At 50.1% G+C, this 27,811-nt stretch overlaps 1 protein-coding gene across 3 annotated transcripts; it reads right to left on the reverse strand.

Annotated features, from left to right (window-relative positions):
* On the reverse strand, positions 1–27,560 carry CAPN1 (calpain 1). 3 transcript variants are annotated; one of them, XM_086384920.1, is made up of 22 exons: positions 27,408–27,560; positions 25,849–26,116; positions 25,625–25,694; positions 25,248–25,366; positions 23,499–23,632; positions 23,244–23,412; positions 22,330–22,413; positions 21,897–21,982; positions 21,460–21,534; positions 21,170–21,330; positions 8,974–9,155; positions 8,084–8,095; positions 5,082–5,293; positions 4,942–4,981; positions 4,312–4,377; positions 4,175–4,232; positions 3,146–3,210; positions 2,656–2,724; positions 2,335–2,413; positions 1,405–1,521; positions 1,128–1,186; positions 1–740 (listed from the first exon to the last, which is right to left on the reverse strand). In XM_086384920.1, the coding sequence occupies exons 2-22, from the start codon at positions 26,113–26,115 to the stop codon at positions 714–716; spliced, it is 2,151 nt and encodes a 716-aa protein (XP_086241046.1). In that variant the 5' UTR covers position 26,116; positions 27,408–27,560; the 3' UTR covers positions 1–713. The 3 variants fall into 3 exon arrangements, with proteins under 3 accessions (XP_086241046.1, XP_086241048.1, XP_086241047.1); XM_086384922.1 differs by having other exon boundaries at positions 27,007–27,418; XM_086384921.1 differs by lacking the exon at positions 27,408–27,560 and adding an exon at positions 26,830–27,038.
* Between the last annotated feature and the right edge of the window lie 251 nt (positions 27,561–27,811).

Genomic DNA, 27,811 nt, shown 5'->3' on the forward strand with positions numbered 1-27,811 from the left:
TGGGGTCTTTTTCTTTATTGTTCGGGGTTTCTCCACATGTAAACATGAGACCCCTCCCACCCCATGCCTCTGGTATCCCTGTAACTCAGTCCCCACAGAGTCCCCTTTAAAATAACCAATATAAAAAAGGAGAGCGGAGGGAGGGAGGGAGGGAAGGCCTGACCACCCCCCAGGCTAGGCTGCTTCTGGTCAGCTGGCAGGGACAGGCTAAGGGGGTCATGGGGCAGAGGGGAGCATTGGCTTCCGCACAGGCACGAACAGGCGTTCCCAGTCCTGGGGAGGGGGCCCCAGCTGGGAGGGGGCTCCACAGGTCTAGACTGCAGACTGTTGCAGAGCTAGTGGTTATAAAGTGTGTAGGTGGGGGAGGGGGGGGAGGGGTGGCCTGTGGGGGCAGGAGAGAGGACACGTCAGGATGTGGGAGGCTTGGGGCCCCCAGCTCCCCGGGGAGCCCCATCCTGAGGCAGGAACTAGAGAAAGCTGCCTCCCTGGTCTGGCGAGCGGAGGGGCCGGGTGGAGGCAGGGAGGGCCCCATGGCTCTGCCCAGAGCAAATGAAACACGGCGGCTGAGAGGCGAGGGGACAGGAGGTCGAGGCCGCCTCCTGCTCCAAGGAAGGCACTTGCAGCTGGTGTGGCCTGGTGTGGCGTCGCAGGAAGGCATGGCTTGGCGGACGAGGAGGGCAGAGGAGCATAGCAAGGGGGCCTGAGCCCCCGTCTCATGCAAACATGGTCAGCTGTAACCACTGCCGGACAGAGAGGGCATAGAAAGCGGTCAGCCAGGGCAGAGGCCCCAAGTCCTGCCTCCCAGCTCCATGGCTCAGGGGCTGCCGTCTCCTCCCTCTGTCAAGGGCAGGAGGGAGAGGGACCCTCCTGGGGAAGGGGCCACTCTTACCTCCTCTACCCCTGGGAGCCCAGGCTGCTGGCTCCTGTGCAGGCCTCCAGGGGCCTGGGTCTTCCTGCCCCCACCCTCAGAAACCAGAGATCCTTGCTGTGTCTGTGCAGGATGCAGGTGGCCAGCCTCAGGGCTGACTCTGAGGCTCCAGGCTCCAGCCCCTCCGGGGTGGGGGGCGGGTGAGAAAAACCCACTGCCCCTGAGTGCCTTCCCCCACCCAACCAGAGGAGAATCCCACCTTAAACAAGTCAAAGGTCACCACTCCATCCAGATCAGTGTCCAGAGTTTTGAAAAACCCTGTGTGTTCAAGAAACGAGATGGGAGGAGGGCTCGGTGAGACACGAGTTCGAGGGCCAGCCCCACCTCCAGCCTCACCCTCCACCTCCCCCTGCTGCCCCAGAGCCCCCTCCAAAGTTCCCTCCATACTCCTCATCTCCTGGCACTCAGCCTGTGTGGACCCCCAGCTCCACTCCCCGAGACCCTCGTGGGAAGGGGGCGCCCATGGGGACACTCACGGAACATGGTCTCCAGCCGCACCAGGCAGCACACGAAGTTGTCGAAGTCCACGGCCAGGTCGGGCTCCGAGTAGCGGGTGATAATGAGCTCGTACAGCTTCTTGTTGAGCTTGAAGCCTGGCCCAGGAGAGCAGGTGAGGCCCCGGGAGGTGCGGGAAGGGGGACGGAAGGCTGGGCAGAGTGAGCCCCGCCATGGGGGGAGGCGGTCCTGGGCAAGTGCTGGCCCAGAGAAAGCTTGAGGACCCAGAATGACCCACCCAGGAGCTGGCCATCAGGGCCCACAGGTCCAGTTTCATCTGCTCGGAAAGCCCTGGCCTCATCCTGAAGTGGGACTGTGAGGGTGAGCCCTGCACGGCTCCCATTGGAGGCCCTGGAGGCCGGCTGCACTTCTCCCTGGCTGTGTGGCTCCAGGCCAGTCACTTCCCCTCTCTGAGGAGACACTTTTCTCTGTGCTCAATGGGATAATAAAAGACCCTATCCTCGCAGGCTGCAGTGAAACAAAGTGAAGTGAGTGAAGTGAAGTCGCTAAGTTGTGTCTGACTCTTTGCGACCCCATGGACTGTAGACTATCAGGCTTCTCTGTCCAAGGGATTCTCCAGGCAAGAGTACTGGGGTGGGTTGCCATTTCCTTCTCCAGGGGATCTTCCCAACTCAGGGATCAAACCCACGTCTCCCGCATTACGGGCAGACGCTTTAACCTCTGAGCCACCAGGGAAGTCTAGTGAGGACAAGAGGAAATGCTAACAGTTACCAGGAGAAAAAGGCAGTAGATGGCTGTTTGTTATCACTTCACCACCACTGCCATCAACAACCCCACCCCACCCACTGACAAGGCCCCATGGGTGGGCCACTGCCCTGGGAGCTATCAGGGAAGCAACCCGGGCCATCTTCCTGGGGGCTCCACAGGTCCTGCCCGCCCTCAGGCCTCACCTGCAAACTCAATGGCCATCCGCATTTCATAGGCACTCATGCTGCCTGACTTGTCCAGGTCAAACTTCCGGAAGATGGACTGGGGTGGGGGGCAGAGGGTGAGGGCTCGGCAAGCATCCAGCCCTTCCCATCCGCCCAGCGTGGAGGGTTAACGAGGGTCGGGGGAGAGGGGGTGAGCCGCTGGGACACGTGGGCTCAGAAGGGCAGAAGCCAGGGTGAGAGCTTGGGAACCACATAGCCGGTCTGGGAGCCAGAGGCCCGCCGCCCGCTGTGACTGAGGCTGCAGAAGAGGGGAGGGTGCTGCGGGCAGGAACCACCTACCAGGTAATTCCGGATCCGGTTCCATAGGATGTTGAACTCCACCAGGCCCAGTTTGCCATTGCCGTCGCGCTGGGCGGCCGTTAAGAAGAAAACTCCACAGCGTAAACCAGACGCTGGGTGAGTGAGTACTGAGCACTGAGGGGAGGAAAGACTGGCCGTGGAGAGAAACCCGAGGTAGGGGAGGGGAGAAGCTGCAGGAGCTGCCCAAAGCCAGGCCTGAATTGGGGTAGGCTGGGAGGGGTGTTCTCTGAGTGCCAGCCTTAGGGTCACCTGTAGACGAGGCTCTCCCCCGTCACTTGACACAGCCTTGCGCCTCAGTTTTCCCCCCAGTCAAGGGGAGGATGCCAGGAAGGAACTGGCCTGTCCACACCTGTCCCTTTCCCTGTGCTGCTCTTGGGACAGGTCACCCAGAGCCCTTCCTCTGCCGACATCCCAACCCAAGCCCTTCCTATGCTGACAACCCAACCCCGGGCCCTGCTCAGGAGGATACATCCATGAGGTTGACCATGCTGCGGCAGGACTCCAGGCTGAAGCCCGTGGTCCGCAGGTCTTTGTCTGCAAGAAAGACCAGTCTCAACACCTCAACCCGACCAGCATCCCCAGACTGCCCCGTGCTGGGTGCACTGGGTGGGAAGAGGGGCAGGGAGGCACCATTCCTGTCTGCTGATATCTAAAATCTAGCTGAAGAGGTGCGTAGGATTGTTTTTATCATCAGAAAAAGGAGTTTAAAGTATTCTAGTAATCAAGCCGCTGACCCAACAGCCACGTCAACACCACGATTAGATGTGAGTAAACAGGACCGGTGCTAGACAGAAGGGAAGGAAGTGCAGTAGAAACATGCAGGGAAGGGGGTCACGGCAGGGCTAGGGGCTGCCTCAGGTCCCGAAGGGTGAGAAGAGCAGGAGAGAGGGGCTCTGGGCTGAGGGAAAAGCATGGGCACAGGTTGGAGGTCAGAGGTCAGAGGCGGGGGCAAAGGGAAGGCTAAAAGGCAGCTGCCTTCAGTTGTACCCAACGGGGAGTGAAGCCCGTCACCTGTCACCCGCCTTCTGGGACGAAGGGGGCTGGCACACTGGCCCTAAGGTGCCCTCAGCTAGCTAAGCTGCTTCTTTTTTGAAATATCCATCTATTTATTTATTTGGCTGCGTCGGGTCTTGGTTGCGGCATGCAGGATCCTCCTTGCAGCACATGGATTCTCCAGTTGTAGCGCAAGGGCTTTGCTGCCCCTTGGCCAGGGATCAAAGGTGGATCCTTAACCACTGGCCCACTCCCCAGCTAAGTTCCTAATCACACCAGGGCCTGGAGCTCAGGCACAGAGAATGGGGTCTGGCAAGAGGAATTTAAGAGGAAAAAGCGGGGTGAGCAGGACTCTGAAAGGCAGTGGAGGGTGCCTGCCCTCAAAGACCGAGGGGTTGGGTTCAGCCCAGGGTGGGAGAAGCCTAGATCCTGGAGTCTGGAGGAATGGGGGCTGGGGGCGTGGAGGCAGACACGGGGTGGAGAACAGCTACCCAGGGACGCTCACGTTTGCTGATGATCCTGTTGAGGATGGTCCGCAGCTCCTTGACGCTGATCTCCATGTCCTGGGGGGAGATGGAGGATGGCACCTGCCCTGGGGAAACCCCTCAGTGCCCCAGACACCCGCCACCAGGCCCAGCCTACCTCCCCTGCCAGTTGTCTGAAGAGGGACTTGAAGTTCTCATCAATCTCCTCTTCTGAGAGCACTTGCTAGAGAGGGAAGGTGGGGAGAGCAGGTCAGGGGCGCCCCAGCCTGGCCTCTGCGTGGCCAGCAGCAGCAGGCGGGGCTGGGAGCACTCATCAGCTAGGTGTCACTTCACTTCAGAGCCTCACTCTCCTCATTTGTAAAATGGGAACCCAGTCCCTACTGTATTCCTGTCTAGAACTCTTGTGGTCTAAATGTGGAGGTGGAAATACAGCCCAATGATGAGGGGTGAGCCTGGATCCCTGCTGCGTGACCTTGGGTAAATTCCTTAACCTCTCTGAACCTGAGTTTCCCTCTGAGAGGAGAGACGGTGACAGCACCCTGACACGGTTGTTATGGAGGAAACCGGGTGATCCAGGTAAACAGCTCAGCACAGACCCTGCAGAGAGCAAGAACCCAGGGGCCCTGCGCCATTACTATCGCAAAGTCCTTTGCAAACTATAAAGTGCTTGGCAAGTGAGGGATGTGTATGGCTCCTGCCAGGAGGGGCTCTGCCTTGCTGGCTAGAGACCAAGACACGGGACACCCGGGTCCCCGTCGTGCACCCAGGGTGGGGGCAGGGCACGTACCTCGTCGGGGAGATTGGCCTGGACCTGGTCATCCAGCTCTCTGCAGAGGGTGGGGAGAGAGAGGGGCCAGTCAACGGGGGTTGGGGTAGCAAGGGTGTGGCGGGAGGAAAGGGGGAGACAGGGGAGGGCTTTCTACTCACTGGGTCCCTGCGCTCTTCTCTGAGAAGAAACGCAGCACAAAGTCACCTTCCTTGTTGGGCTCAAAGGTGGAGGGCACCACCACGTACTCCCCAGGCGGCAGGCGGAAGCGGGTGCTGACCTCCCGCAGGTTGATGAACTGCTCGGACCGGGCCCGGGAGGCGTTGGACAGGAAGAAGTCCCGCTTCAGATGCACGGCTGGCTGGCCCACCAGCTGGTGGGAGGGGAGGAGAAAGTGGGGGCTGCAGCTCAGCCCACCCTTCGGAGCTGCCCCCAGACCCAGACCCAGACCTCAGGCTCCAGGGTCTGGCCAAGGGGCCAGAGAGCTGGGTCACGGTTCAGTCACCCGAAGGCTGCCAACCCTGATGAGTCACATTGCTCGCTTCCTCATCTGTAAAATGGGTGTAAAAGCCCTGCCTGCTGCACAAGGGCAAGGGGAGGAGACACTATGGAGGTGAATGCAGACAGTAAGGGAAAACCACTAGACATTCAGGCATGACCTAAATCAAATCCCTTACGATTATACACTGGAAGTGACTAATAGATTCAAGGGATTAGATCTGATAGATAGACTGCCTGAAGAACTATGGACAGAGGCTCGTGACATTGTACAGAAGGCAGTGATCAAAACTATCCCCAAGAAAAACAAATGCAAAAAGGCAAAGTGGTTGTCTGAGGAGGCTTTACAAATAGCTAAGAAAAGAAGAGAAATGAAAGGCAAAGGAAAAAAGGAAAGATATACCCATTTGAATGCAGAGTTCCAAAGAATAGCAAGAAGAGATAAGAAAGCCTTCCTCAGTGATCAGTGCAAAGAAATAGAGGAAAACAACAGAATGGGAAAGACTAGAGATCTATTGAAGAAAATTAGAGATACCAAGGAAACATTTCATGCAAAGATGGGCTCGATAAAGGACAGAAATGGTATGGACCTAACAGAAGCAGAAGATATTAAGAAGAGGTGGCAAGAATACACAGAAGAACTATACAAAAAAGATCTTAATGACCCAGATACCCACAATGGTGTGATCACTCAACTAGAGCCAGACATCCTGGAATTCAAAGTCAAGTGGGCCTTAGGAAGTATTACTACGAACAAAGCTAGTGGAGGTGATAGAATTCTAGCTGAGCTATTTCAAATCCTAAAAGACGATGCTGTGAAAGTGCTGCACTCAATATGCCAGCAAATTTGGAAAACTCAGCAGTGGCCACAGGAATGGAAAAGGTCAGTTTTCATTCCAATCCCAAAGAAAGGCAATGCCAAAGAATGCTCAAACTACCACACAATTGTACTCATCTCACATGCTAGCAAAGTAATGCTCAAAATTCTCCAAGCTAGGTTTTAAGAGTACGTGAACCAAGAACTTCCAGATGTTCAAGCTGGATTTAGAAAAGGCACAGGAACCAGAGATCAAATTGCCAACAACTGTTGGATCATAGAAAAAGCCAGAGAATTCCAGAAAAACATCTGCTTTATTGACTATGCCAAAGCCTTTGACTGTGTGGATCACAATAAACTGAAAAATTCTTCAAGAGATGGGAATACCAGACCACCTTACCAACCTCCTGAGAAATCTGTATGCAGGTCAAGAAGCAACAGTTAGAACCGGACCTCGAACAATAGACTGGTTCAAAATTGGGAAAGGAGTACGTCAAGGCTGTATATTGTCACCCTGCTTATTTAACTTATATGCAGAGTACATTATGAGAAACGCTGGGCTGGATGAAGCACAAGCTGGAATCAAGACTGCGGGGAGAAATATCAACAACCTCAGATATGCAGATGACACCACCCTAATGGCAGAAAGTGAAGAGGAACTAAAGAGCCTGTTGATGATGAGAGTGAAAAAACTGGCTTAAAACTCAACTTTCAAAACACTAAGATCATGGCATCCGGTCCCATCACTTCATGGCAAATAGATGGGCAAACAATGGAAACAATAACAGACTATTTTCTTGGGCTCCAAAATCACTGCAGATGGTGACTGCAGCCATGAAATTAAAAGACACTTGCTCCTTGGAGGAAAAGCTATGACAAACCTAGACAGCTTATTAAAAAAGCAGAGACATTACTTCGTTGACAAAGGTCCATCTAGTCAAAGCAATGGTTTTTCCAGTAGTCACATATGAATGTGATAATTGGACCATAAAGACAGCTGAGTGCTAAAGAATTGATGCTTTTGAACTGTGGTGTTGGAGAAGACTCTTGAGAGTCCCTTGGACTGCAAAGAGATCAAACCAGTCCATCTGAAAGGAAATCAGTCCTGAATATTCATTGGAAGAACTGATGCTGAAGCTCCAATACTTTGGCCACCTGATGGGAAGAACTGACTCATTAGAAGAGATTGAAGGTGGGAGGAGAAGGGCACAACAGAGGATGAGACAGTTGGATGGCATCACCGACTCAATGGACATGAATCTGAGTAAGCTCTGGGAGCTAGTGATGGACAGGGAAGCCTGGCATGCTACAGTCCATGGGGTCGCAAAGAGTCGAACGTGACTGAGCGACTGAACTGACTGATGACACCATGAAATAACTTTCTTATCATCCTTACCAGGCGTTTCCCATATAAGACACTGTAGGGCCCTCTACACAAGCTCCTCACTTATGCTCATGGGAGCCCATGAGGCTTAGAGCTTAAGCAACTTGCTCAAGGGCACAGAACACTCAGCCCACCCACTACCCTGTTCCCAACCAGCATCCCAGATATCCTCAGTGTAAAGAGTCAGACAGGAAGAGCCTCGTGGGTGTGGTTCAGGCAGGGCTGAGGGTCAAGCTTCAAATCCAGCCTCCTGACTTGTTACCTGCTCTGACACACAGGAGGACAGTGTTTGCTCTGCCCACTGAAGAGCGGGCAGGGGGTGGGGGCACTGTGTGAGCCCCCAGGGGAGGTGGCGTCTTAGCTCTCTACGTGTGGGCGTGCCGCTGTCCTGCTCCCTCTGGGCAGCATCGGGCCACGTGTGTTCAAGGGTGTGTAAATCCAGGTGAGTCAGGTGCCACACCTACCTCCGGAGGGACCTGCAGAGAAATGAGGGGAGTTAGAGATACACGCTTGGCCCAGGGGCAGGGGGTGTGGTGTGTGCCACACAGGGGCCCAGAGTTCTTCAGATGAAAAGGACAGGATGGGGAGACCAGGAGGGTTAGGGATGGGCCTGGGGCTGCTGTTGCCTCAGACCTGTTTTCATGCCAGAGAAGGGCCCCAGGCGGGGCCCTCTTGGTCCCTGGAATGCCCTGCACCTCAGCTCTGAACTGGAGTCTCCAGGATTGCCCCCTGCAGGGCCAACTGCAAAGTCCTCCAGTCCCGGGACATCAGACATCCATACCAGTTTGCTGTCAGGGGGCTGTGGGCCTGGGCAGAGGCTGTGACTGTCCTTTACCCCGACCAGGGAGATCCAGAAGTGTCTGTCTGTCACGAATACAGAGTATGTAGCAGGGTCCTCCATGGCCAGCATCCGCTTACATACTTCGCAGATGGGGAGCTCACTACTCCTCCAGGGCAGACCACTTGCCCACTTCTTTCTGAAACTGAGCCAGGAGGTCTGTGTCCCAGGCGTCAGCTAAGCCAGAGGTCTGCCCAAGAGCAGCCTGCTGGCCTCCGAGGACAGGGAGAAGAATCTCAGGATCTTCCCTTCTCCTGGCTAAACATTTTCCTCACTCACTATCCGCCTCCTGGGAAGAATTTTAGGCCCCTGGCTGCCTTAGTTCTGGTGGAGGGCCTCAGCAGGTGCCTCCCCAAGGTCAGGTTTAGGACTGTGTACCTCAGGGGTGTGACTGGCCCCAGCTGAACCATGATTGGCAGGTGTCACCAAGTCCTCCAGAGACCCCCTGGCACCCCCTGGCAGAGCTGGCCGGGAGGCCGCTTTCTCTGCTGCATTCCGCGCAATCTGCCTGCTCACCTCGTAGACAGCGAAGCCTATGGTCTCCATGTCACGGCCGAAACGGCGCTCCCGACGGCGGTGCTTCTGCATGAGGGCGAGCAGGAAGCTGCAGCCTGACTCGCGACCCCCGTAGTTGTCGGGGTCCGGGTCATCCGTCTCCTCCAGCCGGATCTTGAACTGGGGGTTCACCCAGAAAGTGGCTGCAGGAGGTAGAGAGGCAGGGATCAGCAGAGAGGCGGAGGAGAGCAGCCTCCCATCAAGCCTTCCCTCCTCCATGTGTTCATTCAACAAATATCACTGGGTCCACCGTGTGCCAAGTGCCATGTGTGCAGAGGGGACACACGAAGTCCCTGCCTCAGGAGCTCACATTCCAGAAGGAGGCAAAGCGCGAGCAAGTCAGGTTAGGCAATGGGACAGTTACAAAGAGAGCAAGCTGGAGTTGGGCAGGGAAGGAATCCTCCAGGTGACCTGTGAGCTGAGACCTGAAGAAGAAGGCCTGGGAAGCAGGACAAGGCAGAGAGAGAAAAAAGACCCACAGCGGGGGCTCCAGTGAGCAAAGGGGATCTGGGATGGTGACAGAGGTAAGAAGTGTGGATTGAATCAAAGAGTAAGAAAGGCCCCCTGACAGGTCTGTACTGGGAGGGGCATGATTGGATTAGGGTTTTAGAAGGTGGCTGCTGTGTAGACAGTGACTTGGAGCAGGGGCAAAGAAAGAGGGTCTGCAGGGGAGCCACAGGGCTGAGGGAGCCTTGCATTTCTGGCTGTTTAGTAATTCAGCTGCCTGAACCATCCCCCCCCGACTAGAAGAACAAAGTGCTGGGCAGAAAATACAAAACCTCCTTTTAAAGGCACCATTAAGTCCAGCATTCCCTCCCCTACACACCAAATGAACATTAATCAAGAAGATAGATCATAAGTGAGGGTGTAGAGAAATCAGAACCTCACGTACAGCTGGTAGGAACATAAAATGGTACAATTACTTTCCATAATAATCTGGTGGTTACTCAAATGGTTTAACATAGAATTACCACGTGACCCCGTGATCCCACTCCTAGGAATATGTATGTAGGTGTGTGTATATATACGTACATATACGTATGTATCTCCAAGACTAATGACAACGTGTGGTGGTGGTTTAGCCGCTAAGTCATGTCTGACTCTTGCGACCCCGTGGACTGTAGCCTGCCAAGCTCCCCTGGCCATGGGATTCTCCAGGCAAGAATACTGGAGTGGGTTGCCACTTCCTTCTCCAGGGGATCTTCCCAACCCCGGAATCAAACCCGGGTCTCCTGCATTGCAGGCAGATTCTTTACCGACTGAGCTATGAGGGAAGCCCCTCTACAAAAGTTCTATAAAACGAAAAGTACTTTTTGTCTCAGCCAGAAAGTCTTTCCTCAGACCATCTTTTCTAAAGTAGTTTCCACTGTCATCCTAGGAACCTCCAGTTTCTTACACCTACATGTGTGCTAAGGCTCTTCGGTCGCCTCCAACTCTTTGCCGCACCTTGGACTGTAGCCCACCAGGTTCCTCTGTCCACGGGATTCTCCAGGCAAGAAGACTGGAGTGGGTTGCCATTGCCTTCTCCAAATGACAACATATGTCCACACAAAAAACTTGTATGTGACTGTTCAAAGTAGCATTGTTTATAACTGACAAATGATAGAAGCAACCCAATTTAAACAAAATGTGATATAACCAAATAATGGAATATTATTCAAAATAGGAATGGAGTCCGGACACATGCTGTATACCATGGATGAACACTGAAGACATTATGCGAAGTGAAAGAAGCCGGTCACCAAGGAGCACAGGTTGTATGGCTCCATTTGTATGGAATTACTTTCTGGAACAAGCACATCCATACGAGACAGAAAGTAGATTAGCGGTAGGATAGAAATAAGGGGGAGAAATGACTTGGGAGTAACAGCCAGGGCTGTGCAGGGCTTCTTTGGGGGTAATGAAAATGTTCTACAATTGATGTGATAATGGGTACACAACTCTATGAATACAGTAAAGGCCACACTGGATTTTACACTGTAAAATGGGTGAAATATATGGTATCTGAATTTTATCTCAATAAAGCTATTTTAAAAAAATGGAAACTGGGAGCCATGAAAGGTAAATAATGCCAAAGGACTTCTGTGGACTCACAGAGACCTTGAGTCCTGCCTGGGCACAGGGGCAGGAGACAAAGTCTGACCGGAGATCCCAGCAATAAAACTGGAAGCTCTGTGAGGAATGCCCGCAGCGGAAGTATGAAAGAAAATAAAACCACTGGGAGGAAGGAAAGCATTCTCTGAGAATTTACAACCAAAAGCAGCCTTCTCATGAGCTTGCAGTTTTAATTCACGCTGCCCATGAGGTAAAAGAAAAAAAAAACTTAAGGAGACAATTTATTTTTCAGAGTCATGGCTTTGGAGTATCCTAGGTGTGACTGGCAGAAACACTCGAGGAACTTAACTTCATCCAAGAACTCAAAGAACTCCCACATACTTCTAGGTCAAATAAGCCAAAAACCTCTCAAGGCTGAGAACAAGCAGCTTCACTGGATAAACCTCATTCTGGCTGAGACTGACCAGCCACGATGGATGGAAAACAACTTGCCAAGACTTCAGACACTGACATTATCGGACATGGACTATGAAAGACTAAGCTTACTACGTTTGAAGAAATAAATGAGAAGCTGGACTATATAAGCAAGAATGAACAGATTAGAAAAAAGCCACTAACACTTCCAGAAATGAATTTTTCAAGTGAAATTAAGTATTTGTTGGGAAGATTAACCAACTGCAAAAAAGAAAATTCAAGTGAATTGAGAGTGGATCTAAAGAAACTACCCGGAATGCAATCTAGGGAGATTCAGAGGAGGGCCATTTAAGAGATGTTAAGAGATCTAGAGGATTGACCGAGGAGGTCTAGCTTACATTGGATTGGCATTCTCAAGGCAGAAAATAAAGAGACTAGGAAAAGGGTATTCTCAAAGGGCACGGCTAAGAATCATCTAGAATTGCTGAACGACACCAACCTTCATATACAGGGAGCTCAACAAATCCAAACCAGAATCCCCAACTCAACACATCATTGTCTAATTGCAGAATATCAAAGAAACAAACTTAAAAGAGGAAAGACAGACACTTCAGAAGACACGGTAGATGAGGAGATTCCAGACTCATACAGTAACAGTGGCAGCAGAGGGAAGAGTGGCAGCATCTCCAGGGAGGTGAGAGTGATGTCGACTCAAGACTCAGCATCCAGAGAATCATCAAGAATGAGCACATCACAAAGGCATTTTACACAAGTCCTGAGAAAATGTAGTACCAAAGACCCTCACTAAAAGAAATTCAGAAGGATATATTGCAGACAGACAGAAAAAGATCTCAGGTGAAAGGTCTGAGTATGGCGAGCAAAAACACTAATATTATGTGGGTACTCAAACAAACATGGATTATATCAAATAATGGGGATGATGATGGTGCTTACTTTAGGACAGGAAGGAAATAGTTAAGGATTAAAATACTAGCTAAAGACAGCATATTGAACAAAGACAGGATGTGATCCAGCTGGAACATTTTCAGGTCTTTATACTTTATACTGTTCAGGTAGAGGGTAAAGATACTGATCAACTAACTTTGGAACTTATTAAGCAAGCTCTTATATCTTCCAAACTCATAGAGGGAAAAACTAGCAGACAGAAAAGAAAAAAACTCACTCCAAAAGAAGGCACTTTTGGAAGGCAGGAGGGATGAACAGAAAATGCATAGTAAGTCTGCTGAAATAAATACAAATATATCAGTAACACTATGAATGTAAATGGATTAAATTTTCCAATCAAAGGACAATGTTTTGCAAATCTGACCATTAAAAAAGTCATATGCTATTTATAAGAGATAACTAAAACACTGAGCTATAGAAAGATCAGACATCAAAGAGTGTAACAAGACATACCACAAAAACAGTAATCAACAGAAAACTGGAACAGCATAGTCACACAGACTGAAACAGACTTCAAAGTAAAAAGAATTATTAAGATGAAGGTGGGCACTGGAAAATAAAAAAAAAGTTTAACTCACTAGGAACTTAAAACAATTTTAAACTTGATTCACCTAAAATCATAGCTCAATATTTGTAAAGAAAAATAATTGACAAAAATAAAGGGAGAAATTGGCAATGCCAACAGGGTGGTGTGAGATGTTTATTATCCCTTTTCCAGTAATTGATAGATTAAGCAGACAAAATAGTCAGTAAGTTTGATAGGGTGAACAATTGTAGAAGATTCCCTCTAACATTCAGAGAACAGTCAAGCGAATAGGCCTGTGAAGAAAACACTCCAGATGGGGTTAAATCCCAGCTCAGCCACTTACTAGTGACTTTGGTAAGCTATTTAATTTCTCTGTGCCTCACTTTCTTTATCTGTAAATAATGATAATATAGTATATCCCTCATAGGGTCAGTGTGAAAGTTAAGTAGATTATATTTTAAATATTTACAGAAGTGCTCAGCATACAGTACACAACAGAAAAGTGTTCACCAGCCTTTTTAAGAACACGTGAATACTCACGCTGGGCCATTGTACCAGCTTCTGTTTATTTCAAAGTTATGATCTATATAGATCATATTTCCTGAATACAAGGAAATTAAATTATAAATCAACAATAAAATAGGGAATTCCCTGGCAATCCAGTGGTTAGGATGCCACGTTTCCACTGCACAGGGCCGGCCAACTGTTGGCTTCATTGATTTTTCTCTGTTGTTTCTCTATTTCATTTATTTGGCTCTTCTGCTTGCCTTGGGTTTAGTTTGCCCATTTACTAGTTCCTTAAGGTAGAAAACTAGGTTGTTGTTTTGAGTTCTTTTTTAAAATAGGTACACAGTGTTTTAATTACTATCGTATGTGATTTCTCATTTACATTACTATTTCTTTGAGATAAACTCATTCTATGGGGCAGCATTACCTTGACACCAAAGCCAGATAAAAACATCATAAGAAAAGAAAATTTTAGACCGGTATCACTCATGAATAACAATATAAAAATCCTCAACAAATACTGCTGTTGCTGCTGCTGCTAAGTCACTTTAGTCGTGTCCAACTCTGTGCAACCCCATGGATGGCAGTCCACCAGGCTCCCCTGTCCCTGGGATTCTCCAGGCAAGAACACTGGAGTGGGCTGCCATTGCCTTCTCCAATGCATGAAAGTGAAAAGTGAAAGTGAAGTTGCTCAGTTGTGTCCAACACTCAGCGACCCCATGGACTGCAGCCTACCAGGCTCCTCCATCCATGGGATTTTCCAGGCAAGAGTACTGGAGTGGGGTGCCATTGCCTTCTCCATCAACAAATACTAGTAAACCAAATCCAACAGTTTATTAAAAAGATTACATACTATGGAAGATTTATTCCAAGAATGTGAGAACAGTTGAATATAAGAAAATCAACCAGTGTAATATATCACAATAGGACAAAGGGGAAAAAAAATACATGACCATCTCAATTGAGACAGAAAAGCCACTTTAGAAAATCCAACACAAATTCATGACAAGAACATACATAAATTTAGGAATAAAAGAGAACTTCCTCAATAAGAAAAAGGGCATTTAAGAGCATTTAAGTAATACATTCAGTGGTGAAAAAAAATGAAAGCTTTCTCCCCAAGATCAGGACAAGATGCCTACTTACATCACTATTATTCAACATTGTACTGCAAATTCTAGCTAGATCAATTAGTCAAGAAAAAGAAAAAGTAATCAAATTTAAAATGAAGAAAAAAACTATCTCTACTTGCAAATGACATGATCCTGTATGGAAAAGCCTGAAAAATTAGAATATTAGAATTAATAACAAATTCAGTGAAGTTGCAGATTACATCAGGACACAAAAAACAGTTGTGTTTCTATACACCAACAATGAAAAAAAATCCAAAGAGGAAATTAAGAAAATAATATCTTTATAACAGCATCCCAAGCTATAAAATACCTAAGAATAAATTTCACCAAGGAATTGAAAGACTTATACACTGAAAATTACAAAACTTTGATGAAACAAATTAAAAAAGACATAGAAAAGTCAAAAGATATAATACTCAAAGTAATCCACAGATTCAATGCAATTCTTATCAAAATTCTCACAGAAGTGAAAAGCAGATCCTCAAATTTATGTGGAATTTTAAGGGGCCCAGAAGCTAAAATAATCTTGAAAAAGAGCAAAGTTGGAAGACTCATACCTCCTGATTTCAAAACTCACTACAAAGCTAAAATAATCAAATTGGTGTGATATTGGAATAAGCATAAACAGATACGTAGACTAAAAGAATAGAACTGAGAGACCAAAAGTAAATCCATACCTAAATGGCCAAATGATTTTTGACCACTGGGTGACAAGATCATTCAATGCATAAGGAATAGTCTTTTCAACATATCCTAGGACAGCTGGATTTCCATAATCAGAAGAACTAAATTGGGCACCTATCCCATACCATAAACAAAAACTAACTCAAAATAGATCAACACCTAAATATAAGAGCTAAAATCATAATGCTCTTAGAAGAAAATGCAAAGATAAATGACCTTGGATTTGGCAATGGATTCTTAGCTATGACACCAAAAGCATGAGCAATAAAAGAAAAAATAGAAGATTGGACATCGTCAAAATTTAAAACTTTGGTGCTTCAAAAACACTATCAAGAAAATGAAAAGAGAGAACAGAAACAGAAAGGGAGAAAATACATACAAACCATCTACCTCATAAGGCTCATATCTAGAATATATAAATATATATATGAAGAATATATGAGAAGACAAACACCCAATCTAAAAATGGGCAAATGATTAGAATAGACATCCCAGAAAAGATACACAAATGGCCAATAAATACATGAAAATATACTAAACATTATTAGTCACTATGGAAATGCAAATTAAAACTGCAATGTGATACCACTTTATAGCAGCCAGGATGGCTATCAGAAAAAAGGTGGACAATAAGTGTTAACAAGGATGTGGAAAGAAAACAAGGATGTGGAGAAATTGGAACCCTCATGCACTGATAGGAGGAATGTAAACAGTGCTGCCACTTTGGAAACCAGATCAGTTTCTCAGAAAGGTAAACATGGAGTCACCATACAACCTAAAAATTCACTCCTACTTGTAGACCTAAGAGAACACTTGCTCATACAAACACATGTACATAAGTATTCAGAGCAGCTTACTCACAATACCCCCAAACTGAAAATAATTCATCAACTGAAGAATGAATAAGCAAAATGTGGTATATCCACGTCATGGAATATTATTCAACCTTAAAAATGAAATGAAGTATTGATCATGCTGCAACATGGATGACCTTTGAAAACACAATGCTCAGGGGAAAAAGCTAGGCACCAAAGGCCACATATTGCATGATTCCATTTTTATGAAATGTCCAGAACAGCAAATCTATAAAGACAAAATTAAATTAGTGGTCACCAAGGGTTGGTGAATGAGAAGGTTAGGGAGTGACTACTAATGGATATAAGATTTCTTTTGCAGGTAGTGAAAATGTTCTGGAGTTAGGTAATGGTGATGATTATACAGCATTGTGAATATATTAAAAAACCACTGAATTGTACCCATTAAAAGTGTAAATTTTATAGAATGCAAATTATATTACAATTCTTAAAAACATTATATATTAAAATTGTATAACTCAAAGGTACATACAGAAAAAAATTAATGAAGTAAGAATCTGATTTAAGAAGTTATAAAATGACAATTACATCAAAAAGAATAAAATACCTAGGAATAAATCTGACTAAGAAGGTAAAAGACCTATTCTCGGAAAACTGCAAGACACTGATGAAAGAAATTGAAGAGGACACAAACAAATGGAAAGCTATACCATGCTCGTGGACTAGAAGAATTAATACTGTTAAAATGACCATACTACCCAAGACAATCTAACAGATTCAATGCAATCCTTATTAAAATACTAATGGTATTTTTCACTGGCCTAGAACAAATAATTCTAAGATTCATGTGGAAACACAAAGATCTTGAATAGCCAAAACAATATTAAGAAAGAAGAACCAAACTGGAGGTAGCACACTGTCTTACTTCAAGCTATACTACAAAGCTACAGTAATCAAAACAGTATGCACGGGTTGCTTTGTATCCCACTTTGGACACCATGAATTGTCAGCCAAAAAAATAGAGAAAACAGCTCATAAGAATAAAGGATTTATTTGGGTTCTTTAAACAAACAAACAAACAAACAATATGATACTGGTATAAAAACAGACACACAGATCAATGGAACAGAACAGAGAGCCAAGAAATGAACCCACACCTATATGGGCAATTAATCTATGACAAAGGAGTCAAGAATACACAATGAGGAAAAGACAGCCTCTTCAATAAATGATGTTAGGAAATCTGGAGAGCTACATGCAAAAAAAACAAAACGCAACTATTTTCTCACACCATATACAAAAATAAACTCAAAATGGAATAAAGATTTAAATGTAAGACCTGAAACTATAAAACTTCTAGAAGAAGCCGCAGATAATACACTCTTCGACATCGGTCTTAGTAATATTATTTTGGATCCGCCTCCTCAGGCAAGGGAAACAAAAGCAAAAATAAACAAAAGGGACTACATCAAACTGAAAAGTTTCTGCACAGCAAAGGAAACTAGCAACAAAATAAAAAGACTGCCTACTGAATGGGAGAAACTCACAGGAGATCACATTCGTGGTAATCAGTGGCGAGGGGTAGAGGCAGAGAGAATTGGATGAAGGTGGTCAAAAGGTACACATTTCCAGATATAAAATGAATAAATACTAGGGATACAATGTATAACATGATAAATAGAGCACTGCTGTATGTTAGATCTCAAAGTTGCTAAGAGAGTACATTCTAAGAGCCTAAGAGTTCTCATCATAAGGAAAAAATACATTTTTTTCTATTTCTTTAATATTGTATCTATATGATATGATGGATATTCACTAAACTTATTGTGGCCATTGTTTTATGATGTATGTAAACCAAATCATTATTTATGCTGTACATCTTATACAATGCTGAATGTCAATATATCACAATAAAACTGGAAGGAAAAAACGTCATAAAATAAATTCTAAAAATAAATCCAAAGAAAGCAGATGAATGAAACAACAAGCAAGAAAGATTCATAATATGGGAAAAAAATACTATAAGAATAAAGTAAAAAATCATTTTATTTTAAAGACTTATATTGACAAACCCCTCACAGGATTAATAAAGACAAAAGAGACAATGAATAAAAGAGATGTTATCATTACAGATGAGGTATAGTATATTAAGGATAACTTCATGTTAATAATGGAGAAAACCAGATGCAAAGGATGAACTCCTAGAAAATAAAACTCCTCAAAATATTTTCAAGAGGAAGTAGAAGATCTGAAAAATTTAATGACCATAAAAGATACTCAATATCAAAAGTTAATCTTTAAATAAAAGAGCAGGCCTGGTAGTTTTCTAGACCTGTTCCACCGAACATTCAAGCAAGAAATCATCCCCATCTTATGCAAACTCTTCCAGAAAAACAGGAAAAGACAGAACATTTCCCAGTTCACTTTGCCAGCCAAATACAGCACCCATATCAAAACTAGATAAAGTAAGCATGAGAAAAGAAAACTACTGGCAGACCTCACTCATGAACGTGGATGTAAAATTATTGTATAAAAAATTTATATCATTACTCTGTTGTTTTATCTCAGGAATGTAAGGTTAATTTAATATGAGAAAAGTGATCAATGTAACTTATTGTTTTAACAGGTAATTTAAAACAGCTAATTCTAATAATAAAGTTATTTCATAACATTAAGTTTCATTACTCTGATAAAAGGTGCATACACACACAAAAAAAAAACTTAAAGTAGAAAAGTTTTTAGTGATGAAATCTACAGTCAACGTTTAATAGTAAAAACTTTTCCTTTTGAGAGAAGGGTAAGACCAGAACATAGTGAGTGCTAGTGGGCATGCAGCAAGCCTGGCCAGCACATTAAACAAGAATGAATATGCAACAAAAGTTATAAGCATTGGAAAAGAAACAAATTTATCATTATTGGCAGATGCTATACTGTCAGTTAGAAAACCAAAAAGAATACAGAAAAATGAGTAAAATTCATTACAGTTTAACAAGCTTGCCAGATGTAGAATAAACTTTAAAAGGTCAGCTGCATACTACAGTATCAGCAATGACCTGGCAGATGTCATTTAAAAAGAGATACCATTTACAACAGCAACAAGATGATAAGAGTATCTAGGAACAAATCTCAACAGAGGTATAAGCCCTTTACAATGAAAATTATAAAATTTTATTGAAAGACACTAAAGACCAAAATAAAGAGACATAGCACATTCTTGGATAAGAAGAATAAAATTGGAAAGATGTCAATTCTCCCCAAATTGGTCTATATAGTCTATGCAATTCCAAATTAAAATCTCAAAAGGGCTTTTTGTAGGACTTGGTAAACTGATCCTGAAATTCACACAGATAAAACAAAACCAAAAAAAGAAAACCAGAAGCAAAGAGCAAGAGGAGCTAAGAGACGCTTGAAGAAGGAATTCATCCCGTCCAATTGCAGGATTTATAAATCTCAGTTCCACAGCCAGGAATCAAACATGCACTCCCTACACTGGAAGCAGTCTTAACCACTGGACCACAGCAAAGTCCGCAGGACGTACAAATCCATAGCAACTAAACCAACGCGGCAGTAGCAAAGAGACAGGCCGAGGGATGGAAAGGCAACTCAGAAACGGACCCAGCTACGTGGGAACTCTATGACAGGGCTGGACCTGCAGGGAAAGGACAGGCTTCTCAGAAAACGGTACCGCGAACAGTGGTCATCTGGGGAAGAACTGAAATGAGATTCCTGCGAGGGAGAAGAATGCTTGAACACAGAGGGCTGGGAGCCAGGCTGAGAACTGCTGGAGGAGGCAGGACATGCGAAGAGAGCAGCGGTGGTGGATTTGGCAAAACCAAAGCGGACAAGGAGCAGCCGCAGCAGCATGGTGGGGACGCAAGGTGGACTGGAGCGGGTTAAGCACTGAACTTAGTGAGGAAGGAAAGGGGGAAGCTGGCCATCTTGAGAAACTTGACTTTGAAGGGGAGCAGAGAAATGAGCGGGGAAGTGGGTTCCAGAGGCAGGCAATTCTCCCTTGTGCCCCGGAGCGAGAGGCGACGGGTGAAGGAGCCCGAGGGAGAATGGGGTCTAGAGCAGAGGTGGGGGGCGGGGTGCCCCTGAGTGGGGACAGTTCCGCCACTGTCTCAGGCAGGAAGGCAGTAAAGACGGGCACAGGTCCAGACAGGCTGGGGGCCTTGGAGGTGGGACTACGATGGGTGTCCTGTGAGGTCGGAAAACAGTGACAGTGGCGGCACGTCTGAGGAGAGACTGCTGCTGCTGCTGCTAAGTCGCTTCAGTCATGTCCGACTCTGTGCGACCCCATAGACGGCAGCCCACCAGGCTCCCCTGTCCCTGGGATTCTCCAGGCAAGAACACTGGAGTGGGTTGCCATTTCCTTCTCCAATGCATGAAAGTGAAAAGCGAAAGTGAAGTCGCTCAGTCGTCTCCGACCCTCAGTGACCCCATGGACTGCAGCCTTCCAGGCTCCTCCGTCCATGGGATTTTCCAGGCAAGAGTACTGGAGTGGGGTGCCATTGCCTCCTCCGAATACTGCCCGAAGTGTGTGAACTCTCTCCAGGCCCAGTCAGCGGCTCTGGAGCCGGTCGAGGGTTCAATTAGGATTATGGTTGTGCCAGGTAAGAGGACCAGAGGGAGCTAGGAGCCAAGAAACTTGAGTGTTTGCAGGGACAGCATTAAAATGCTGACTCCAACCTGGGGAGGATGAGGATGCTAAACCTGTTAAGAAGAGAAGGCAGGGTGGGAGAGGAAGGATGCCCATGGACCCCAGGGAAAGGCGACAGAAGGACCAAGGAGGGAGACAGCGGGCCAGGAGGAAGGCCCGGAAGGAGGAGTGACAGGAGGTGGCCGGACAGCAAGGAAGTCTCCTCTGTCCGCACCCTGAGCTCAGGCTCCAGCAAGGCAGTCAAAGGTGGCTCTTGGGAATTCACACTTTTTCATCCTCAAAGCAAATTTGCAAAACAAGTACAACTACCCCTATCTTACAGGTGAGGAAACAGGCTCAGAGAGAAGATATGTCTTGTCCAGGGCAGCAGGGCCCAGGACCCCACTCCCCAGGTCACCTGGGTAGTTGCGGCAGCCCCCCGCGGTGCTCCCCCGCCGCCAGGTGCCCTCGTACAGGGTGGTGTTCCAGTTGCGGAACCTCTGGCTCTTGAGCGCATCGGGTGTCAGGTTGCAGATCTCCAGGCGGGTGAATTCACGCATGAAGTCTCGGAATGACATCCTGGGGGGTCGAGGTGAGAGTGAACCAGGATGCCCAGTCAAGGCATCAAGAGACATGGCACAGCTGGTTTTCGGGGGGGTGGGGTTGGGAGCTGGGGTGCCCACTCAGACTGAGGAGGGGGCTGCTCACCAGAACTCCCCATCCTCCATCTTGACCCGGAGCTGCTCCCGCATGTAAGGGTCCACGCCGTTCCACTCCGAGGAGCTGCAGGAAAACGGCACTGCCAGGGGCTGGCGGCCACTGACCTGCCCAGCCTCTATCCCTGGGGCCTGTCCTTCCCTGGCCCAGGTCAGGAGGCCTCCACAAGGGCAAGTCCAGAGACCCCAGTCCCAGGGGTTATCTTATGAGGGCCAGCTCAGACGCCCCGAGGATGCTGGTAGGTGGGCACAGCCGCCTGCACGCACAGCCTGAGCTTTGCCAGGGCAGTCCCCAGACCCAGTCACACGCAGATGGGCCCCTCTGTTCAAGCCTGAGTCCACTGTGGGATGGCAGAGACCCCAGCAGAAATGCCAGTGGCACTGAAGAGTCTTCCCAGGCCTCCCCGGCCAGCCTCCATGGACCCTCACCCGTCACTCCAGGCTCCTGTCCACTCCACCTCGCCCCAGGGGTTCCGCATCCGGATCAGGTTCACCATCTGGCCCTGGTAGTTCACCTGTTCCCCAGAGCTCACGTCAGCGCCTGCTTCTGGCACACATTTTAACACCCCTTCCCGCCACCTCATCCTCACAGAACCCAGCTCAGCACCCAGCACCCACCGTTGGAAGCACAGCTGAGAAGCCTGTCTGGGCATAAACTGCTGAGAGAAGCAGCTCTACACACAAAGTACAGTAAATCAGGGAGGGACAAGATAACCATCTTTGGGCGAGAGTCCCTGGGAGATAGGAAGGTGCTGCTGAAGGTCACAGGGAGAGTCGGCCTCTCCCACAGCCTTGGCCACAGGCCAGAGAGGCAAGGAGGCTGGAACCACCCTTTGGGGAAGACCTCCACCTGGGGCAGTACCTGCTTGGCCCCGGTCACAGAGTAGGCGTGGCCCTTCACTAGCTTCTTGAAGGTGACAGCCTCCATGTCCAGAATGCTGGAGATCTGCAGAAAGACACATGGGCTGCAGCCGCTGTCCCCACCCCCATTCAGGAGATGAGCCCCGAGTCTTGGCTTTCCCTTGCATACACCCACAGTTACTGGGAGTGATGGGCAGGACCCCTGACCCCATCTCAGTCCCTGGAAGGGGGAGCTGCTGGCTACTCCACCAATGATACTGCTGGTGAGGGGGGGTGTGCACCCCACTGACACTGCTTCTGGCCAGAGCTGGCCAGACCCTGGGCACACATGCGTGAACACAAACATACAGCCATGCAAAGCCTCTCCCCTCACCCAGGAGCCACGAGGTCCTCAGAGGACCTCATGTGGAGGGACTCAGGGAGGCAGAGAAGAGGGGTGAGCAGAGACTAGAGTCGGGTAGGGCTGGGGAAGAGCGCGGCAGCGGGGTTAGAGTGAAGAATGCAGTGATGGTGGCGGTGGAGGCCGAGATCAAGGATGAGGGAGGTCTGAAGATAAGTCGGGGAACAGAGAGCAACTGAAGGAACAAATGGGAAGTCTGGGGCCCACAGGAACTGGGACTCGGGAGGAGCTGAGGCCAGGCTGTGAACTGGACAGCGCACAGGCATGGCCTCAGATGACAGGAAAGAGGAAGTTGGAGAACATGCTGAAGTCTGAGGTTTTGGGAACCAGGAGGAAGCCAGGCATGGAGGTGGAGGACAGGACTGAGGTGATGAGCCAGGCTGGCTGAGGATCCAGGGATGGTGTGAGGCAAAGGACAGGGTCTGGAGCCAAGCCCGTGGCAAGTCTGAGGCTGGGCTGAGTAGAGAGAAGGAACCGCTAGGAGACTCAGGTCCCAGGATGGGGGAGGCACTTACATCGATGGAGCAGCCCAGCAGGGAGCCACGCTCCAGGGCCTTGAGGATGATGTTGTAGAGGTCGCTGGGCGCCTTCCGCAGCTCGTACCACTCGGTGACTCCGCCGGTGAAGTCCTCAAAGCCCTCAGACGTGCTGCCTCCTGAGAGGGCCTCGTAGCTGCCGTTCACCCTGTGGGCGGCCCAGGTCACCATTCTGCACCAAGCAGGACCCCCAACCCAGGCGTGGCCTGGAGCTGTCCCTGGGCCCCCACTCACTTGGCATAGGCCTTCTCCAGCAGGGCGCTCCAGAACTCGTTGCCTTGGGCAGAGTGCACAAACACCAGCTTCCCGTCCTTGGTGGGCAGCAGGTCATCCACCACCACATCCACCCACTCACCAAACTGCCACAGCTGGGGGAGGAGGGGCACAGTGAATCCCTGCTTTGAGATCCCTCGGGCCTGAGGTCAGGCCTCAGCAGCTCTGCCACTCACTAGATACCTGATTCTAGGCCACGCATCCTAGACACAGGATCTGAGCAGGTCGTCCTCGCTGAGCCTGTTTCCCCCTCCACAAAAGGGAACAATAATGCCTTCCTAATGGGAAAACTAAACAAGATTAGGCAGGCAACACTTGTAAGGCAGCATTGTTCATATTTTTGAAACAGACCAAGTTGCCTCTTCAGGTACAGAGACGTTGCAAAGCCCTTGGACCTTGGCTCTGCTGGGCCCTACCATGACCCCAGACTTTCCCCCTCCCCACCATTCTAGGCCAGGGTGTGTGTGGGTGTGTGTGTGTGTAGGGAGTGGGGATACCTAGGTAAATTAGATGTGGAATGAAAATGAGGGTGTGTGTGTGTGTGTGTGTGTGTGTGTGTGTGTGTGTGTGTGTGTAGGGGGATGGGGATACCTAGGTAAATTGGTGTGGAATGAAGATGCAGGATCCAGATCCTTCAACCACAAGGTGGACAGGATTCCCACAATCACGGGCTTGCTTCAAAGATGCCTTGAAAGGCAAGTTTCCCAGTGGGGGAAGGACTTCCCGCCATCCCAGGCCATAAGTGACTCTGTGCTACAGCACTGGGGGCCGTGAGTGTGCAAAACAATGGGGCAAAAGGGAGGAGGTGCGCCCACAGCACCATGGAGAAAGTGAACGGGCCAATCAGAGGCCGTGGAGGAACGGATTGGAGGAGTAAGAGGAGAGGGTGGGGAAAGGGCAGCGAGGCCACGCCCCTGCAGGCCAGCGCTGGCAGGTGCCGCACTTGGCCACAGTAGTTCGCCTCGCACTGTGGGTCCCGCCAAGTGAAGCCAAATGCGCCAAGGCGGGTGAGGATGAAGTAGGGCAAGGCGCTCCCTGACCAGAAGGTAGGAGAGGACACCGGCGCCAGAGGTTCTCATCCAGGGTTGCTGGGCATGTCTCTTTCCCAAAACGAGCCTACTGAGAATTCATCGGTGTAATTTGAAAAGTGGGCCCTGTGCGCAAAGAGCATCAGGAAAAGCTGGTTTAAATAAACTTTATCCAGAGTCTTTCTTTTCCGCAGGGCTCTCAGTGGCTGGAGACTGACAGAGTGCAGGAGGAGTTGGGGGTGAGGGGGTCGGGGGGAGACTGAGGCCAAGGGTGTAGATGACCACAAGTGACAGCCGATTTTCCCCAGCAGAACACTATTTCTCAGACAGGGAAACCGAGACCCTGAGGAGGGAAAGGATTTGTCCCGTAGGACATAACCCAGAGAATTTTCTCTAAGCACTTTCTTTTCTCCAGTGTGCACAACCAGCCAGGAAAACTGCCAGCTGAAATACCTGCCCAACCGTTTCACACATGACAGATTCTCACACATGACAGACCTGAGATGGAATCAAGAGGTCACATACTTTCTGGGGGGTGGGGGGGGGGTGCGGGGAGCTGGCCCTGCAAGGTGTGGCCCCGCGCCACCCTAACTTCAGGGTCCCCCGCCCATCTCCGTTGCCTGCTACCCCTCTCTCCCTCACCGCCCCACTCCTTGTCCAAGGTGCATGTGGGGCTCCTCACCTGGAAATGGAAGATGCCAGCGTAGCCATCCTGGAAGCTTTGGCCATGTGGAACTACTCGGTGCAGGAGGGTGTCATTGAGGGTAAGGGAGGCGATGGCAGCCAGGAGCCAACAGTCCCCTGGGATGGGAAGGATCCCCGTCAGGTCTACTGTACCCATCTTTGCCCAGTGAGTGCCATACTGGGGAGAACCTGGGACTCCCCGGACAGGGTGCCCCTCAACTTACAGAAAAGACCCAGGAATCTGGGCAAACCAGCCCCAGCACTGAGAGCCAGAGCCTGCTCGGGCTTGCAGGAGGGAGAGGCTGAGGCGGAGCAGGAAGGAACGGGCACAGGGAACTACTACGCAAAACACACTCGGGATCCCCCAGGGCCTACCCAGTGCGCCCTGGCAGATGTCCGTGCGGGTGGCTCCATCCACGATGAACTGGGGGTTTGAGAACAGCTCCTGCAAGAAACCCAGAGTCCTGTCTCTGGGCCAGCCCCTCCTAGAAACTGGAGCCCAGCCATCCCAGACCCCACTCTAGGGACCTGGCGTCCTATTCCCACTCCTCACTCAGGAAGGAGGTAAACTGAGTCCCATCCAGGGTGGCCCCTCTCACCGTGGGACGCTTCCACTTGATGCCATAGGTTTTGGAGGAGTTGGGGCCCAGCTCCTTGAAGCCCAGGCTCTGGGGCACTGGGGGGAAAGCCTCGTCACGGAAAAGGGCCCCTCTTTGCAGGCAGTGAACCCGCAGCTGCTCGTAATCCTGGCCCAGGTACTTGATGGCATTTTCATGGCGGCCCAGGCCCAGCTCCTTGGCCCGCTGCTTCTGCACTTGTGCAGACACCCCGGTGCAGTACACCGGAGTGATGAACTCCTCGGCCATCCTGTGGGACAGAGGGGCCCTGCTCAGAACCCTGGCCTTCCCAGGACTAGAGCTGGGGCTCCTATCTGCTAACACTGCTCTCTGGCCCGCTGCCCTCCTTTCTCCCCAAGCCTGTGGTTTCCCCACCTCCTCACTAAATTAGGGCCGGCAGCCATACCTCTCTGCTCCCAGAATCCACCAGAGGGGGCTTCCCATCCCCTAGGTGCGCTGGCCATCATTTCCCTACCCTCACCCAATGCTACCACCTCTCCGTTCCCAGACTCCCATTGTCCTGGGTCTGCAGGCCTGCGGTCAGCCAGTCAGGTGGGGAAGGGAGGGGTCCGAGATAATAGCACAAGGAACGAGGAAGGTGGGAGACCCCGAGGCAAGTACTCTTTGAATGCCTCTCTCCCCAGACTAGCCAAGCTCCTAGGCACTGGCCCCTTTGCCAGCTTGGGGGCTGATAAGTCCAGGCAGTCCGGGGTTCCCCTCCCCAGGCTCCTGAGACGGATTGAAGGATCAGGGAGGCTCGGCCTCAGTCCTTTCCCCTCCCGCCAGCCCCCAGCCCAGCCCCTGGAGACCGTGAGGAACGCAGCCTGGGGCGGGCTCCGGAGCCTTGCGGTTCCCGAGCCCCCGCCCCGTCGCAGGCACTCTGAGAGCCCGGGGGGAAGGCAGCCCCGCAGCCGGGATCCAGGCCAAGCTGGGGGAACGCCGGGCCGGCCTCACCCTCCTTACCTGGGGGAGGAGTGTTGGGGGGTCGCTGCGGTCCCTGCTCTGGCTTCCCGGGTGGCAACTGAGGACAGGGCCCAACCAGGAAGAGCGCTCCTCCCCGCCCCCCTCCGCCCCTCCCTTCTCCTCCTCCTTCTCCTCGGGCTTCCACCCCGCTTCCTCTCCGCCCTCCTCTCCGGGCACCTTCTCCGACGATCTCTCTAATTCACGGTATCTCCTCGGCCCTCCTCCGCAGACGCTGGGCCAACTCCGCGAGAGGACAAATTAGTCAAAGGCAGAGTAGTCCCCGGGGAGGGGCCAGCGCCTATCTGGGTGGGAAGGGCTGGGGCCCGGACGCCAGGGCAGCGCGGGGGAGCGGAGGGGGAGGACGGGACAGGGGGTATTTTTAACCAGGGGCAGCAGCTCGAGTTGCAGGGCCGGGTGGCCCCACCCCACGCGGCGGCCCCGGAGGGCATTCTCGGGAGTCCAGCCCCGCGGCGCCACCTCCTGCAGCCCGGGGTCCGTCCCCCTCCCCTCCGCGGAGCCGCAGCTGTCCCCCCACATGGCCCCCGCCCCGCGCGCCCCTAGCGCGGGGCCGAGATTACCTCGGGCTGTGGCAGCTGCTCGGAGGAGGGGCCGGGCCGGCGGCGGGCAGACCCCTGCCGGACGCTCTGCAAACGGCAGCCCCACCCCGCCGGGTCCCCGCCGCAGCCAGGCTCCTGGGCCAGGGCCGCTCCCCGCCCCCACCCCGCCCCCGTGCCCCGGAGCGCAGGCTCCCGGCGTCGCCACCCCGCCTTAGCGGCTCTCGGCATCCAGGCGGGGCTCGGGGAATCGGTCCCCCGGACGCGGGCTGGCTGCGTGACCTTGGTTGAGTCTCTGCGGCTCTCGGCCTTAGTTTCCCCATTTGCGCCGCGAACGGGATGAAATGAGGAACTGCGGGATCCCATCTTGCGCTCTGAGGTTTCTTGTGCTCGGAAATTGCGAGAGGCCAGCATCCTTGCCCTCACCT

The sequence above is a fragment of the Bos grunniens genome, chromosome 29 (assembly GCF_055505025.1).
Source record: "Bos grunniens cultivar Pamir isolate PY7600 chromosome 29, Bosgru_T2T1.0, whole genome shotgun sequence".
Taxonomy (NCBI): domain Eukaryota; kingdom Metazoa; phylum Chordata; class Mammalia; order Artiodactyla; family Bovidae; genus Bos; species Bos grunniens.

What these genes read in the sequence shown, in the direction of transcription:
- CAPN1 (XM_086384920.1), bottom strand. Translation starts at nt 26,115, where the DNA reads ATGGCCGAGGAGTTCATCACTCCGGTGTACTGCACCGGGGTGTCTGCA. An exon ending in GCATGGTCAACCTCATGGAT is followed by an intron (nt 2,725 to 3,145) that starts GTATCCTCCTGA and finishes ACGGCCGCCCAG; the next exon opens with CGCGACGGCAATGGCAAACT. An exon ending in ACCGGATCCGGAATTACCTG is followed by an intron (nt 2,414 to 2,655) that starts GTAGGTGGTTCC and finishes CCCCCACCCCAG; the next exon opens with TCCATCTTCCGGAAGTTTGA.